At 39.6% G+C, this 18,802-nt stretch overlaps 1 protein-coding gene across 4 annotated transcripts in view; it reads right to left on the minus strand.

The window, feature by feature from the left end:
• SLC26A7 (solute carrier family 26 member 7) overlaps positions 1-18,569 on the minus strand; it is a 147,204-nt gene extending 128,635 nt beyond the window's left edge. For 2 of the 4 annotated variants that reach the window (XM_069600647.1, XM_069600646.1), the window contains exons 1-2: positions 18,441-18,569; positions 17,966-18,184 (exon numbers count right to left, since the gene is read on the minus strand). In XM_069600647.1, the coding sequence (XP_069456748.1) occupies positions 17,966-18,158 (193 nt within the window). In that variant the 5' untranslated portion in view covers positions 18,159-18,184; positions 18,441-18,569. Of the gene's footprint in view, positions 1-12,197; positions 12,439-17,965; positions 18,185-18,440 lie in introns of those variants that run through there. The other 2 variants (XM_069600649.1, XM_069600648.1) reach the window with 1 other exon arrangement.
• Between the last annotated feature and the right edge of the window lie 233 nt (positions 18,570-18,802).

Consider the following 18,802-nt stretch of genomic DNA (forward strand, 5'->3'; position numbering starts at 1 on the left):
GGTTGCCCATGTTCCTAAAGAGCTGTGAGGGAATTGGTTCTGATAAAATTGATTTTGTCATTAAGAATATTTTCTAGGGATCTTTTGTTGACTGACACATTTTTTTGGCTTCTAAATATTATTCCTTTTGTCCTGGAGGCTCTGTGTTTCATTGATATAATTTATCCTGTCAACTATATCTTTCTTAAAGCTCTTACCCATTGACTGCCAGAGCACCATGATATTCATGGACCACATTCCCCTTTGCTAGCTTCTCATCCACTTAAATATCACTATTTCCTAAGGTTTCTTCCATTCTGATTCCTCTGTTTATTCTAGAGGACCATCCACACATGATCGATGTCATGGGATTGGATGGGATAATCATGGTTAATTCAAATATCTTAATAATATTCTCCTAAACTCTAGATCCAGAGGTATATCAACTAGAGATCCCCCAGACACTCACATAACAATCCCAAAATGAAAATTGCTTATTAATTATTTATTTTGATCCCATTCACCATAAATTCCACCACCACAACAAAACAGTATGCATTAAATACAAACACAAAATGTAGCTGATTCCCTGTTTACATAACCCCTATCTCAGAAAATCACGCTGTCACCCATCTAGTCACCCGATTCAGAAATGTAGAAGTTATCAAAAACATGGTTTTTCTTTTTCACCCTCACATCCCTGAGTACATTGATCACCTTAGCTATTCCATTTAAAACTGGTGGATTCTTTCTCTCCCACTGCTGCTACTCCTGCCTTTCTCTGTTCCAACCACAGAACAAGATTTCTCCTACTTAGTCTTTCCTAACTAGTCTCTTGCCTCTGTCAAGTGTATAATATAAGCTGATGCCAGAGTAATTTTTTTATAATACAAACTTTTGTCACCCACTGTCATCCCTCAAGATCCACTAATATCCTCATGGAAAATAAGCCTTAACACTTCTCCATGTTATTCAATAAGACTTTTATGATCTGGACTCTGCTAACCTCTCCAGCTACAACTCCTACCAAGTGGGATTATTGACAAGTATTTAAACAAACTACACTCTTTCTTATCACTGCATATTTTTCTTCTTTCTACAGTGCCTTGCATCTGTGAGCTACCTGGAAAACTCGTATTACCCTTCAAGATTCAGTTAAAGTACAATTTCCTCTTGACTTGGAATCTCATCGCCACTCTAGGAAGAGATGATAATGTTATCTGCACTATTGCTGTACCTTGTACATTCTTCATTCATATGACGTATCAAAATTATTCTAAAAACCTGCTTTTTTGTCCAGGTCTCCAATTATATTGTGAGATACATTATTAAGGCAACTAATAAGAACAGCTGACTCATTGGAAAAGACTCTGATGTTGGGAGGGACTGGGGGCAGGAGGAGAAGGGGATGACAGAGGATGAGATGGCTGGATGGCATCACTGACTCGATGGACGTGAGTCTGAGGGAACTCCGGGAGTTGGTGATGAACAGGGAGGCCTGGCATGCTGCAATTCATGGGGTTGCAAAGAGTCAGACACGACTGAGCGACTGAACTGAACTGAACTGAATAAGAATCAATTCCCTTTATAAATAAGCTAGTGTGTCAAGCATGGTCGTGTATGGATGTGAGAGTTGGATTGTGAAGAAAGCTGAGGGCTGAGGAATTGATGCTTTTGATCTGTGGTGTTTGAGAAGACTCTTGAGAGTCCCTTGGACTGCAAGGAGATCCAACCAGTCCATTCTAGAGGAGACCAGCCCTGGGTGTACTTTGGAAGGAATGATGCTAAAGCTGAAACTCCAATACTTTGGTCACCTCATGCGGAGAGTTGACTCATTGGAAAAAGACTCTGATGCTGGGAGGGATTGGGGGCAGGAGGAAAAGGGGACAACAGAGGATGAGATGGCTGGATGGCATCACCCACTTGATGGACATGAATTTGAGTGAATTCCAGGAGATGGTGATGGACAGGGAGGCCTGGCGTGCTTTGATTCATGGGGTTGCAAAGAGTCAGACACGACTGAGTGACTGAACTGAACTGAACTGAGTGTGTCAAGCAAAGTACTAGGATCTCTTTCATGGAGTCCTGATAAACACAGGAACAGGCCCAGGAATAAAATGATACACTTATCCAAAGCTATGAAGGCTATAAGAAAAACAAAGGAACAAAGCAAAGAAAGGCCTTGATTATCAGGTGAATGAAGGCACAAGCAAGATTAAATGGTTCAGAAGATAATAAAGAGGTCAGGAAATGAAGTTAGTGAGCAGTTCATTGCAGAAACCAGCACCAGCTCAAAGGTGTTGAATGTTAATTTTTTAGGAGGTACTGATCACAGGGCAGAGTGTGACTGGGGACATCGAGGCTTCTCAGAGGTCCTGATACCGTTTCCCCTTGAATACTCTATCCAAGTAAAGTTGAACAGGAATGGCCTCAAGATATATTTTAGTCAGTTTTTTTTGTTTTGTTTTGTTTTTTTAGGACCACATTTATATAACACCCCTCTAACCCACTCATTAGGCCAGAGATCAGCAAAGGATAAGAACTTTCCTTCCAACTTTACACTGACTGCTAGCTAATGTCTCCTGCCCTTTCATATCTCTTCGTAGGTAGCTGCACCTTCTCACTGACTCCTGTGGGCTCAGTCCCACCTACTGAAATTTGAGGCCTGCTCATATGCTGGTCGGAGAAGGCAATGGCACCCCACTCCAGTACTCTAGCCTGGAAAATCCCATGGATGGAGGAGCCTGGTAGGCTGCAGTCCATGGGGTCGCTAGGAGTCAGACACAACTGAGTGACTTCACTTTCACTTTTCACTTTTATGCATTGGAGAAGGAAATGCCAACCCACTCCAGTGTTCTTGCCTGGAGAATCCCAGGGACGGTGGAGCCTGGTGGGCTGCTGTCTATGGGGTTGCACAGAGTCAGACATGACTGAAGCAATGCAGCAGCAGCAGCAGCATATGCTGGTAGGAATTAGAAAAGACTATGCAATCTAGATCTTTTTTACCCAGAATCTTGGAACCAGGTACTAATCCTGAGTTGTTCTTACACTTTGACTGAGCTTCTGACACTTTCTCCAGTTTGACCTTTCGGGTCCTGGTCCCCACTGGTTGACACCCACGGTGCTAAACTTTATACTCACAGGCTTTGTGAGTTTGTATGCTTCTGCTAACCTCCCTGCATCTGACCTCAATTCCACCTTCTCAAATATCTGGATTCCATCCACCTCTGTCTAGGATAGTGACAATGCCACCACCGCAGATCAAGTGGCAAAGCACAGGTTCTCAGATTCCTCTCCACCACCTCCCACTTCCTCTACCCAAGAGAAGGGCTGCAGATTGGAGGGTCAAAGTAGGACACTCTGAAGGAGACGCATTTCATGATGGGAAAGGCCATGTCCACCCATATGTGTATTTTTGCTCTTCTACTATTTTGCTCCTTGGAAGAAAAGCTGAGATGAACCTAGATAGCATATTCAAAAGCAGAGACATTACTTTGCCAACAAACATCCGTCTAGTCAAGGCTATGGTTTTTCCAGTAGTCATGTATGGATGTGAGAGTTGGACCATAAAGAAAAATGAGCGCTGAAGAATTGATGCTTTTGAACTGTGGTGTTGGAGAAGACTCTTGTGAGTCCCTTGGACTGCAAGGAGATCCAACAAGTCCATCCTAAAGGAAATCAGTCCTGAATATTCATTGGAAGAACTGATGCTGAAGCTGAAACTCTAATACGTTGCCCACCTGATGTGAAAAACTGACTCACTGGAAAAGACCATGGTGCTGGGAAAGATGGGAGGAGAAGGGGATGACAGAGGATGAGATGGTTGGATGGCATCACTAACTTGATGGACATGAGCTTGAGCAAGCTCCAGGAGTTGGTGATGGACAAGGAAGCCTGGCATGCTGCAGTCCATGGGGTCAGAAGGAGCCCGACACGACTGAGTGACTGAACTGAACTGAACCATTTTGCTACTGATATGATAATAAAAGACCAGGACCTGCCTCAAGACTAACTGTGATATGTCTCTTTCTTTCCATAAGCACATTCAAATCTCAGCTTTATGAGAAAGAAAGAAATACTAATAGCTCTTCAATCTCAGGCCTAAATTGTTGGGCCCCACTCCAACTTGATTAGATCTATGTTTTAAACAATAATTCAGCTAATAAAGTGAGATGAATTCCCTAAATGTAACCTGTGTATAGAGCTCCCCTGAGATCCTCTCCAGAGAAACAGTGATTAGTAGGATTTGATTTCTTAAAATTCTATTTCATATAATAGCATGTTGTTGTTCAGTCACTCACATGTCTGACTCCTTGCAATGCCATAGAGGAAAGCAAGGTTTCCCTGTCCTTCACTGTCTCCCAGAGTTTGCTCAAACTCATGTCCATTGAGTCAATGACACCATCCAATCATCTCATCCTCGGTTGCTTCTTTCTCCTACTGCCCTCAATCTTTCCCCAAATCAGGATCTTTCCCAATGAGTTGGCTCTGCACATCAGGTAGCCAAAGTATTAGAGCTTCAGCTTCAGCATCAGTCCTTTCAATTAATATTCAGGATTGACTTCCTTCAGGATTGATTCATTTGATCTCCTTGCAGTCCACAGGACTCTCAAGAGTCTTCTCCAGCACCACAGTTCAAAACAATTGATTCTTCAGTGCTCAACCTTCTTTACAGTCTAACTCTCACATCCGTACATACTACGGGAAAACCATAGCTTTGATTAAACCAACTTTTGTCAGCGAAGTGACATCTCTGCTTTTTAATATGCTAAGTTTATCATAGCTTTACTTCCAAGGAGCAAGCATCTTTTTAATTTCATGACTGCAGTCACCATCTGCAGTGATTTGAAGGCCAAGAAAATAGTCTATCACTGTTTCCATTGTTTCTCCATCTATTTACCATGAGGTGATGGGACTGGATACTGATATCTTAGTTTTCTAAATGTTGAGTTTTAAGCTAACTTTTTCACTTTCACTTTCCTCAAGAGGCTCTTTAGTTCTTCTTCATTTTCCTCCATAGGGGTGGTGTCATCTGCATATCTGAGGTTGTTTATATTTCTCCTGGCAATGTTGATTCCACCTTGTGCTTCATCCAGCCCAGCATTTTTCATGGTATATTCTGCATACAAGTTTAATAAGCAGGGTGACATATGAGTTAAATAACCTTTGACCTACTCCTTTCACAGTTTCGAATCAGTTCATTGTTCCGTGTCTGATTGCTTTTTGACCTGCCTACAGGTTTCTCAGGAGACAGGTAAGGTGGTCTGGTATTCCCATCTCTTTACGAATTTTTCACTGTTTGTTGTGATCCACACAAAGACATTAGTGTAGTCAATGAAAATGATGTTTTTCTGGAACTCTCTTGCTTTTTCTATGATCCAACAGAGGTTGGCAGTTTGATCTCTGGCTCCTCTGCCTTTTCTAAATCCAGCTTGTACATCTGGAATTTCTCAGTTCATGTAGTGCTGAAGCCTAGCTTGAAGAATTTTGAGCATTGCTTTGCTGGCATCTGAACTGAGTACAGTAGTACAGTAGTTTAACATTCTTTAGCATTGCCTTTCTTCAGGATTGGAATGAAAACTGACCTTTTCTAGTACCATAGCCACCACTGAGTTTTCCAAATTTGCTGGCATATTGAGTGCAGCACTTTAACAGCATCATCTTTTAGGAATTGAAATAGCTCAGCTGCAATTCTAACACCTCCACTAGCTTTATTTGTAGTAATGCTTCCTAAGGCCCACACTTCACACACCAGGATGTCTGGCTCTAGGTGAGTGACCACACCATCATGGTTATCCAGATCTTTAAGACCTTTTTTTGTTCAGTTCTTCTGTGTATTCTTGCTACCTCTTATTAATATCTTCTGTTTCCGTTAAGTCCACACTGCTGCTGTCCTTGTTTGTGCATCTTTGCATGAAGTGTTTCCTCGGTATCTCTAATTTTCTTGAGATCTCTAGTCTTTCCCATTCTATTGTTTTACTCTATTTCTTTGCATCGATCACTGAGGAAGGCTTTCTTATGTCTCCTGGTCATTCTCTGGAACTGTGCATTAAGTTGGGTATATCTTTCCTTTTCTCTTTTGCCTTTCACTTTTATTTTCTTCTCAGCTACTTGTCAGGCCTCCTGAGACAACCATTTTGCCTTTTTGCATTTCTTTTTCTTGGGGATGGTTTTGATCACTGCCTCCTGTACAAACCTCAGTCCATAGTTCTTCAGGCACTCTGTCAGATGTAATCCCTTGCATCAATTTGTCCCTTCCTCTGTATAATTATAAGGAATTTTGTTTAGGTCATACCTGAATGGCTAGTGGTTTTTCCTACTTTCTTCAATCTAAGTATGAATTTTGCAACACAGAGTTCATGATGTGAGCTACAGTTAGCTTTCAATCTTGTTTTTGCTGACTATATAGAGTGTCCATCTTCAGCTGCGAAGAATATAATTAATCTGTTTTCTGTATTGACTGTCTGGTGATGTCCTTGTATGCAGTCGTCTCTTGGGTTGCTGGAAGAGGGAAATATTTGCTATGACCAGTGCATTCTCTTGGCAAAACTCAGTTAGCCTTTGCCCTGCTTCATTTTGTACTCGAAGGCCAAATTTGCCTGTTACTCCAGGTATTTCTTGACTTCCTACTTTTGTATTCCAGTTCCCTATGATGAAAATTACATCTTTTTTTTTTTTTTTGGTGTTAGTTCCTGAAGGTCTTGTATGTCATATCATAAAACCACTCAACATTAGGTTCTTTGGCATTAGTGGTTGGAGTATAGACTTGGCTACTACAATATTGGGGTTTGCCTTGGAAGTGAACCAAGATCATCTGTTGTTTTAGAGATTGCACCAAAGTACTCAATTTCAGACTCTTTTGAGAATATGAAAGCTACTCCATTTCTTCTAAGAGATTCATGCCCATAGTAGTAGATATGATGGTCATCTGATTTTTTTTTTAATCTTTTATGGTCATCTGATTTAAATTCACCCATTCCCATTCATTTTAGTTCACTGATTCCTAAAATGTTGATGTTCTCTCTTGCCATCTCCTGTTTGACCACTACCAATTTACCTTGATTCATGGACCTAAGTTTCCAACTTCCTATGCAATATTGTCCTTTACAGCATCTGACTTTGCTTTCACCACCAGACACATCCACAACTGGGTGTCATTTCTGCTTTGGCTCAGCCTCTTCATTACTTCTGAAACTATTTCTCCGCTCTTCTCCAGTAGTATATTGGACACCTACTAAGCTGGTGGGAGTTGGGGGGTGGGAGGTGGTTGCTCATCTTTCAGTGTCATACATATCTTTTTGTCTTTTCATACAGTTCATGGCCTTCTCAAGGCAAGAATGCTGAAGTGGTATCTTATAATCTTATAATACCAGGTATCTTTAGCTATTCAAGTCTTGCCAGTGTTTTTTTAAGACTGTCACTTTTTTCTCTATGTTCACCCAATTTTTATCACCAGATATTAATTTCATGTCATTCTTATTAGATAGGATTGTACATTCTTCATTTTTCCAAATAAAAACACAATATTATTTGGCAGCCCCCTGGATTTATACAAGCTACTCAGAAAGTGGCTGAAAGGAATATTTTGCAAATTTTCATTAAGAAAATGTTCCCACCCTTACATTCCCACACCAGAATATCCTCAAGGTTGAAATAACAAGATCATATTCTCATATATTTTTGTACAAATTTGAGACAGGGAAAAACAAGGCCCTTGTGGGCTAGGTTGTTGCCTTTTTGTTCTCTCTTTCGAAAAACATAGCAAAAGCCCGTATTTTTTCAAGTACTTTTTTTTTTTTAAGCTTGTTTTATTTTATTTTTTTCTTTTTTTTAAAATTTTACAATCTTTAATTCTTACATGCGTTCCCAAACATGAACCCCCCTCCCACCTGGAAAGAGACACATGTACCCCAATGTTCATCAAGTACTTTTTAAAAACAGAAATGAATAAAGAACCCTAGAAGACACATTAGTATTCTTAAAAACAAAATAATTAGGTAGTAGTAGGATCTCCCAAGAATTATATATAAAACAATCAAACACAAATTGTATGGGTAATGATAAAAGTTATTCCCCTCTGGCAACTGTTTATGGTGGTCTTAGCACAGTTATTAATAAACCACAATGTGATCAGCTGTCTGGTTCACTGCATCAATGGGCTCAGGGTTAAGTGATATTAAGAGTGGATCTCCCAGGGTAAATTTGCATCTATCCAAGAAATATAGCTGTATGAAAACAAAATTCCTATAGACATACATTCTCTTGGTTCACAAATAAGTACTGTTAAAGATCATCGGTTCTAATCCCTAGACAGGTTAAGGCAATAGGTTCATCCTGTAACATATTGTACAGATGAGATTTCACAAGAGTGAAAATAAAGAATTATCATGGTCAAAAAGCTTCATGATCAATAGATCTATGAGCTTAAATACTAGAAACTGTAAGAGATTAAAAGTGTCTATGGAGAAGAGTATCCCCCAAAAGAGTGGGCACAGGTAAGCCCTATCCTATCATTTGAGTTATGATTTTTTTACCATCAAGAAACATTTGAGTACCTACTATGTGCCAAATACATTGATAGGAGCTGAAAGGATTTCTTAGGACTCAGGACATTTATCGCTAAAACCAGAACGGTTGGTCAACCTAGACTATAAACAGTCTATACCTTCAAAGAACTAATAGCCTAGAAGAAGAGTCAAATATAAATCAAAAACAAATGTGATAGTGTTAGTGAACTGGATAAGTGGGAAAGCAAAATAGAGGTATCTATCAAGTACTTTCTGAAAATCCATAGTTCTCAACCCTAGCTGCTCATTTTACTTTACTTTTATCATCACTTGAGGAAGCTGAGGTACAAATTAAATGATTTGCCCTAAATTCTCAGAGATTTTTGTTTAACTGGAATAGGGTTGAGGCTCGGGTATTTTTTCAAGTGCCAAAAGAGATTAAAATATGCAAGCAAGGTTGAGAACTACTAACCTGACCCAGCTTAAGTATGTGAAAATATACTCAGATAAAGAGGGTCGGGGGAGAAAAATTATCCATTTAGGAGGAAGCAGTACGTGCAAATGTACTGAGGCAAAACAAGCATGACCCTTTAGAACACTAAGATCCATTCAGTGCGGCCAGAACATAGGATGAAAACAGTATGAGTGAGATCCAGGTAACTTGAAAAACCTTTTAAGAAGTTCATGCCTGTGTAAAAAGAGAAGAGTTGGATATTTATAGTTTGCTTTTTATATAAAATATCTTGTTTTTCTGAATGCCTTGATGGGTTTGGACAATCAAAGTGTCTTTGAGTTGAGTTTGAGAACTTCCTACTCTAGACCTGAAGAGGATGAATAACAGCAGTGAAGCAGAATTAATGTAAAAGCATAAGGGATATTGGGGATTATGACAAATTGCAAAGCCCACGCCCACAGAAAGGGTGCAGGCACCACTCAACTTTGGCCTGTTATTTCCATTCAGGAATATTTGCTGTTAGATAATTAGATTTAAATAAAGGGGGGAAAAAACTCAATCTTAAAATGAGACAGCCACTTCATTCTTACTGAAGCTCTTGGTAATTGCCCTCTGTTCTTCCCCAGCAGCATATTGGACACCTTCCAACGTGGGGGACTCAGCTAGCGTCACTTTTTGCCTTTTTATACCATCCATGGGATTCTCCATGCAAGAATGCTGGAGTGGGTGGCCATTTCCTTCTCCACCCCAGTGAACCATGTTTTGTCAAAATTCTTCACTGTGTCCCATCCATTTGGCGTGGCCCTGCCTGGCACAGCTCATGGTTTCATTGAGTTGTGCAAGCCCCTTCACTACGACAAGGCTATGATCTGTGAAGGGGTAAGCCACCTCTGCCACATGGTAAAAGCTATTTATTGTTTGTTGAATTCGCAGGCCAGTATTAAAGCACGTCTCTCCTCTGTCCCTCACCCTAAGCTAGTCTAGCAGGGGGCATAAGCAGCTCTCAAGGGAAAGAACAGGAGCTCTGGTGTAGGTACTCCTTCCCCCTGGCACACTCCTCTCCCCTCTCAACCAGAATCTCAGGGTTTTATTTTATCAAGGAAGCTGACATGTCATCACGGATGGGGCAGCCTCAGGGGCTGATGTGCAGTGTGCTTCTCAGTGTCATTCCCAGTCCCGCTCAGGTTATGTCTGCTGTACTCAAGGCAAACTGGAGAACAGAAGACAGCGAGGGATGTGGGGTGGAGCCTGGTAGATTTATATTTCAGTCTCTCTTAGCAGTACTGAGTACCCAAGGTTCTGAACGTCAATCTTCTCTTCTCATGAAAATGAATATGAATATAAAGTATGATCCAAAGAGATGATATGGGGTGAGAGGTGGGAGGGGGATTCAGGATTGGGAGCTTGTATACACCCGTGGTGGATTCATGTCAGTGTATGGCAAAACCAATACAGTATTGTAAAGTAAAATAAAGTAAAAATAAATAAATAAATAAAGTATATATATATATATATATATATATATATCTTGATGGATTTAGAAAATTGGAGACAATTTGAGTAAAATTTAAATCGGAATGACACTCAAATGCGTAGTTAAGGCGACTGGAAGTAACCCAACTTACACCTAATTTACAACAAAAAAGTGTTTGCACACGCAAGTGAAAAGCCAGAAGTGTACTAGCTATCATCAGGACTCGGTTTCTCTCTACTGTCCCCCTTGCTGTGTCGGCTTCATCTCCAGGCTTTCGAAGCCGAGGGAAGATGTAGAGGAATGTCATCCTTACTGTTAGTAGTCCCAGCACAAAGGAAGATGCCTTTTCCTTTTTTTCCTCAAAGGTTCTGCACATGTCCCAAGATCCAGACTGACTGGACCACTCTCAGGCAACAGGTATTGCATCACCATTTCAAAGTAAGAAATGACTGGTTTGTGGTATAGTAAACCCTCCTTGTGCCTAGAGGAGAAAACGCCATGACCGAACCAGTAACTGACCTGGTGTACGGAATAGTGCTCATTATCAACATGAGCCCCAAGTCTTCACCTGGACTAATAACTATCTGGATGCAGCTGGCAACACTGTTGCACATTATAATCTGGGACAACTGAAAAAAGAAGAAACACACGTTGTCCATGTGTGGGAATTGCTCCTGGGAAATCTCATTTAATTGTTTGAGATGAGACTCAGGCACCAGTGTTCTTTTAGTCACCAAGATGGCTCCAGTGGGTCCCTAAAGCTGAGAATCCTGGTCGAGGGATACTTATTTCACTGATCAGCCTAGAGCAAAAATTAGAACCTCACTTAAACCACGTATACCAAAAATGGAAGGGGGACAGGGGTTGTTCCTTAAAACAAATCCAAGAATTACTAACAGCAATTCTTGTATTATTACTAAAAGTAATTAATTACAAAAATTACTAAAAGCAGGGATGGATCCTGGCTGGCAAAAACGGAAGTGTACTATTATATAGGCCACATACCTTATCTTCACAACCACTGCCAATCTATTTTGTTGCAAACCTTCCCAAGTTTTCAACACTCTAAAATGGAAAGTCTTGGTTCTTCCATGTGAACTGGTCTAAATATTACAGGGAGTATTATTCTAACTGCAGAAATATAAAAGTAACCTTTTAACACACAAATCACCATTAATTTACATTTAAGAAAGAAAGAAAATTAGAAATGCTGGATGAAGCCCAGAGCTTTGGGCGAGAGCATGCATCATGGGATGAGAGAAAATGGAGAAGTGGAAAACCAGCAGCGTTCCTTGCTCCTGGGTACATTTTTATGGAGGTCAGGGAAAGTATGAGTGAGTGAGTGAAAGTCGCTCAGTCACGTCCGACTCTTTGCAACCCCACAGACTATACAGTTCATGGAATTGTCCAGGCCAGAATACTGGAGTGGGTAGCCTTTCCCTTTTCCAGGCAATCTTCCCAACCCAGGTCTCCCGCATTGCAGGCGGATTCTTTACCAGCTGAGCCACAAGGGAAGCCCCAGGGCAAGTATACTTTAGATTTATTTAGCAATATTTGGCTGCCATTGTTCTTAGAGAAGAGAATAGCTACCATTCAATAAATATAACAAATCATTATAATTTCTCTAAATTATAATCTACATGTTTATAATGATTAAGAGGGTTAGGTTAGAGATATGTAGCTAATGCTACATCTCTTAAGCCTCAAGGCTGAAACCATGCAGGGAAAATTCTCAGACAAGCCTTTAATTTTCATAGCGAATGCTTCCAGGAATTCCACTTACTGTTCCACATGTCGCTAAGCTGCCCTCAGGAGTACAAAGATCAGCTTCCACATATTTTGGTCCCAGTAATGCCGCAAGTTCCACATTATTATAAGGAACGTCCATCCTTTGTCTGTGGCCTGGAACACTGTGGTTTGAATATCAGACAGCCCTATGGCAGCATAAAATTTTCATGATTTGGCAACAAAAATTCTAGGTGATCCCATGGAATGCAAGTCAAAACATTCTCATATTCCTCCTCAGTGTATTAGGTACTTATATGGTAAGTCATGCATTTTAGCTCTCCACCCTGTCTCAATGCTTGAGTTTTCAGATTGAAAAAAAAAATCTTCCCTCAAGTGGTCATCCAGGGCAGAATGTGAACTCAAGTATTTACACTTTAGAAGTTTTATACTGCTTAACTTGCCAACCATGTCGGTGACATGTTTAAATTAATGACATTCGTTTGTTGATCCTCAAACTACATTCTGCAGTGAGATGTCAATTAAAGAACATTTTGGTACATGCCAGCTATAATCGTTTTCACCTGATGTTAGTGATGAGTGCTCCCAAATGTTTTTAACATTAAAAAAAAACACAAATCATTTCTAAGAAATATTTGAACATGGTGAAAGAATGACCTAAAGTTCCTTCTCTTTTTTTCATTAAAATAAGCACATCTACATTTATGTTTTTACCTTGGGGAGGAAATATTTTGGGGACCCCTTTAGCAATCTTCTATAGTCTATAAACTCCTTCCCAGAATACTTTCTTAAAATAAGCTAAAGAAAATAGAATTATAGAAAATTATAGAATTATAAAGAAATAAAGTATATTAAAATATATTGATGCAGGTTCAGAGACCTGAAGTTCCTGTTGATTCAAGGACCTAATCTTGTGTGTGTGTGTCTGTGTGCGTGTGCACGCCACTAAGTTGCTTCAGTCATGTCCAACTCTTTGCGACCCTATGGACTGTAGCCTGCCAGAATCCTCTGTACATGGGATTTTCCAGGCATGAATACTGGAGTATGTTGCCCCCCTAGAGGGGATCTTCCCGACCCAGGGACTGAACCTGCGTCTCTTACATCTCCTGCACTGGCAGGCTGGTTCTTTGCTGCTAGCGCCACCTTGGAGTCAGTCATTTCAGTCGCTCAGTCGTGTCCAACTCTTTGCGATCCCATGGACTGCAGCACACCAGGCCTCCCTGTCCATCACCAACACTACCACTTGGAAGCCCCCTCTTAAAGATTTTATTCAAGAGGGAGTTCAAGGCATTTCAACAAAACATGTTAGAAAGTGCCTTGTCAGAGGAAACAAATTCACACTTAGCAGGAAACCAGGAGAAAGGGTGGCAGCAGAGGTGTGAATGATGGGGACTGTGGCAGAATATAAAGCACATGCCCTGTCTACAGAGGGAGCCAAAAGATGTTCCCCACACGGAAACATAAGACCCTCGTGGCCATCTATTTCCCTTTTGCAAGAGAAGCTGGACATCTAGATTTTCATCTAGATGGGTTAATGTTGGCTCGAGAAAAAATTAAACACAGGGACAAAGGGAATGCAGGTAAACCTTTTATCATATTTGTCTGAGGGACTACAAGTTTATAAATTCAGGAAAGTGAGGAGAATTGGAAGAAATTAATTATTCATATTTTAATGTATCTTTTACTATCAGTATCTTTATTACGTTTATTTTTAAAATATAAAAATAAATTTAAATTTCCCTTCCCAGAGTGGCAGCAAGATACCATAAAATAATAAAAGTCTCTAGGAGGCAAACTGCTTCATGATTCCAAGAAACATTTACTGAAAACCTGTGCCTATGTACCAGGTAATATATAAACCAGCGAGAGTATAAAGATTAAAACATTCCTTCCAAAGCTTACCCACCAGTGCATAAAGAATTGTACCAAAAGAATACAATATAATCTGTTATAGAGATATGTAAAAAGTACAAAGGAAGTAGGAGATACATCTTTCCAGAAGACTGGCAGGGATTCTCAGAGGAAAGATCTCTTTGAGTAGACCTTTGTATTAAGGGGCCCAGATTATTAATGATCTAACAGATTATTCTAAGGAATTGGGCTTTATCCCAGTGGAAACAGAGGGCCATGGAAGAATTCTAAACATAGAACTGAACAGATGGTTAGACATAGCATGGAATGGCCTACATGAGGAGACAGACAGTGAAGACTCACAAGATGATGATTTCAATCATTTAGGGGTCCAGGGCAGTAGCAAGGGACATGAAGTGAGATTGCTTGGTTGGAAAGATATTTAGGAAACAGAAACACCAGGACCTGATGGGTGGTTGTACCCTGGTGGGTATAGTAGCGAAAGAGAAGAAGGAGCTGAGAGTGACTTGAGACTATATAAGAGGCAGTCTAGTACAAAGCTTGGTGGAAAGGGGAGCACATAGTCCCTGGAGCCAGACTACTTGGGTTAAAATCCTGTCACTTCTAACTCACTTACTGTGTAACTTTAATCAAGTTAGTTATCCTCTGTGAGCCTCAGTTTTGTATATACGTCAAGTGTTCTTTTGTGTCTAAAAATTAGCTATTATTATTTATTATTATAATTCTGGTAAGGATGGTGGTTTCATTCAACTTGTTTCTTCCAGCAGACTAGTGTTGCATTTGTAATGCTTTCAGGCAATTCTAGGTTTGTCTAGTTGAATATACGGATCTCTGGTTGAGAAGAAAGTACAGTGATGATGGCTAGAGCCGCTTACACAGATGAGATAGCCTGAGGCATTTTCAGAGAAGGCCCAGGGTTTGAATCTCCAGGACACTAGTGTTGAATGGGTAGATAGAGTAGGAGCCGTTCTGGGAAAGACTGAGGGCAAGACGAGACACGGCAACACATGAGATGGTTGGATGGCATCACTGACAATGACGTGAGTTTGAGCAAACCCCGGGAGACAGTGAAGGACGGGGAAGCCTGACGTGCTGCAGTTCCTGGGGTTGCAAAGAGTCGGACATGACTGAGTGACTGAACAACAACAGGGGAGGCCAAATCTGCAAAAGCTCATAATAAGAGAAGGCCAGGGAGGCAGCAGAAGGTGAACAGAAGAGCAACGTCTAAAGCCCAAGAGGAGAAATGAGTTTAGAGAGAGTATAGTCAACACAGAAAATACTACACAGGAATCAGTTATTATGATGACTAACAAGCATCTATATTTAACAGTTGGGAAATCTTTAATAAAGTAATTTAAAATGGCTCCTTGATAGTTGACATATAGAAAAGACTCAAATTTTAGTTTCCATTAACCTTAATTTTAATTGCATATCTTGAGAAAGAAGAATTACAAAGAATTAAAAAAAAAAAACAAGTAGGCTCCTCTATCCATGGGATTCTCTTGGCCAGAATAATGGAATGGTTTGCTGTGCCCTCCTCCAGGGGATCTTTCCAACCCAAGGATCGAAACTGTGTCTCTTAGGCCTTTACCACTAGCGCCACCTAAGAAGCCCAAACACAAAGGTAATTTGCAGGGAAGGACATTTGCACCTTTCCCAAGAAATGCCTTCTATTACTAAGACTGGAATTATGAAAAAGTCTACTTATTTTGGCAGTGTAGAGTATAAAGCATAAAATGTTGAGTGTTACCATTGGAATCAAGTCCTGACTCTACCACTTATCAAGTATAAGGTCCAGAGAAAATTATTTACTTGTCTAAGTTTCCACATTCTCAAGTGGGAAATGGAGGACCACTGTCACTTAGGATTTTGTTGGGAGAGGGGAAGATATTGCACGTAAGGGATTTAGCACAAGGCCCCTTACAGCAAATCCTAGCTTATGATATTTACCCATCATGGGCAATCATGAGCAAGTTTGAGAATTGTTTTTAAAGAATAAGTACTTTTGGAAGAATTCAGTTCAGTTCAGTCACTCAGTCGTATCGACTCTTAGTGACCCCACAGACCGCAGCCCGCCAGGCCTCGCTGTCCATCACCAACTTCCTGTCCAGAATTAGTCTTTCCATACGCCAACAAAAATCTTTAAGTTCTTTCTAGCAGTGTAGCCTTCCTTGCCCAATCACTGGGAGTCTTCTGGGAGAATCAAGAGCCAGATCCATAATTTCCAAGACACAAGAGTTGAGTAAGCTTTGTGCGTCTCATCAACTGGGGGCTGGCCAACATATTTCTTCATAACCAGTAAAATACATGACTCATTAAACAAAACACCTCAATTTCCATACCAAAGAAAAGTCATACAGTCAACTACCAAAAACAGATAAATGATAATACTAATAATATATCACAGGTATCTTTATCATATCCCCAAATTTTCTAACCTCATATTTCAGAAAGATGAAAACACCAATTTTTAAAAAATATATATTTCTCTTTTACTTTATAATAAATGAAAGAAAATAAATTTATAAAATATACTGAAACTACCTGGTGAAAAAGCTCTTGTAAATTCATCATCTTAGTTTCAAAGTCTATGGTAGTGTCTCACTTTGAATTTAAAATTGAAAAAAAATAATCCTAAAAAATGGCCTAATCTGTTATTTACTTTGCATTTTTATGAAAGACTACTGTGCTTTGCTTTTAGCAAACTGGTCATTAAAAATATGAGACTATTCGGGGAAATGGAACCCCAGGAAGTATGATAGTACTATAGATCTTAAAGCCACCAGAGCAGATGTTCCTAATCATACTAAAAACACAAACAGACAAACCAGTTTGTTCCAGCTACAGAATTAGAAAAGTGCATATAATTTAACGGTATGAAAAATAGTTCAAGCCAGGAGGTAGTAAAACTGCAAAAAAAATATAAATCTAAAGAGTCTGTGCCAAGGAACATTTTACAAATTCTCAAGGCTGAAAAATCTTGAGATTTTTCTTGCTACAGGTAGGAAGCTATTACCTGAACTAGCTTTTAAAAATACAATGACTGTATCTTTAAGGTAGAAAGCTATTACCTGAACTAGTTTTTAAAAATACAATGAATATATCTTTTAAGGAAAACAGGTAGGAAGCTATTACCTGAACTAGTTTTTAAAAATACAATGAATATATCTTTAAGGAAAACACAACACACAAACACACACACACACACACACACACACAACCCACACAGGCTCATACACCATATGCATACCAATTACCTAATAGTTTTTACCCACAGAAACATTTATCTAAATCTAGAATATCGTTTATAAACAGCTTTGGGACAGTGAAAATCAGACTTCTCATCAGTTTAAATTTATAATTGAGAAATAAACAGTACATAATGTGATACAGAATTAAACTGGCATGCACAGTAAAATGTAAGCTCTAAGGACAGAGGATTCTCTTTGCAAATGATGATCTTGGCCAAGAGCCTCCTTTATGTACAGAAAGCTCTATTCCTTGCTTATAGCAACCCTCAAGGTTACAACAGGTCATTGTATGCTGCTAATTAGGTTTACAAATGATATGTTCATGCCAGGTGATACTTTATAGCTTGATTCAGCCTAAGTAGAAAACTGTATCAATAAAGTCAAACTATAAAAACTCATTGTCCCACAATTACAGATCTTTTACTCATATAGTATGAATTTTAATTGCAAATATATAATGCCATTAAAAATTGGTTTGATGCTTAATATCTCTCAAAAACAACAAAAAGAAAGCAAAAGACAAGTAGGAAAACACAAAAGTTTCCACAGATATTCAACGTGTTTATTCTCCAAAAGTTAATTAAAGTCAATTTTGTTAGTAGACCCTAGGTCACAATATTCTTCCAAGAAAGCAAAGTGATATCTACTCTGTATAAAATGAAAATCAAATGCAGGACATTACCTTGTGCCACCTGTTGAACTGCCAGCATCATCCCAGAAACAGTGTCCGGAAGCAAGCTTTCTTTCAGACTGTAATGTGTCGCCCACTCCAAAATAGGCAGCCGCCGTCTGCACCACAGTTTAAAGTCTTCACAACGGGGCATACGCATCTTGCTCCAGGGCATGCTTTTCTTTTTTCTCTTTGCCCCCGTCATTTTCAGATTACCTCTTGTAGATTAAACTTTAAACAAGAAAAAAATTGTTGTAGAACACCTCCCTTCAAAGCTAGGCTCCAAATCGTCTGTGGTTTACAATGTCAAAGCTATCCAGGAAATAATAAGAGAGATTAACAAGAGCATATATAAATGTATATATGTATGTATATATATATATATGCAGCCAGGCTGCATGTTTTATTATGGTATAGCTAATTATTCTAGATAAAAGATGCAGATTAAAACCATGAATTTTTGCCTGAATGAGATGAGAAGTGGTACCTGTTAGTGTACTATTTTCTGATCTTGGAAAAGTAGTGGATTCAGTATTAAGTTGGTGTAGAGCTCTCTTGCCAGTAATTCCCCTTATACTGACTGTAGTCTTATGTTTTGGCTTATATCCCAGTGGCTAATGAGGCAGTTCTGGGCATGTGTTGCAAGTGGGCTGGGTTATGCTAAAGAAACCAGGAAGCATTCAGCTATTCCTGCCTTCTCCCGACAAGCTAGGCAAAATCATAAAACCAGAGAGGTTTTGTTATGCAGGATGTAGTCAGAGAATCTAGATTTACTTCTTTGGGAAGTGGGTATTTTCAGTATATCAAATGACTGCCGTTTCTGAATCAGAAACCTAAGAGGCTTTGTTA

This window comes from Ovis canadensis, chromosome 9 (assembly GCF_042477335.2).
Source record: "Ovis canadensis isolate MfBH-ARS-UI-01 breed Bighorn chromosome 9, ARS-UI_OviCan_v2, whole genome shotgun sequence".
NCBI classification, from domain to species: domain Eukaryota; kingdom Metazoa; phylum Chordata; class Mammalia; order Artiodactyla; family Bovidae; genus Ovis; species Ovis canadensis.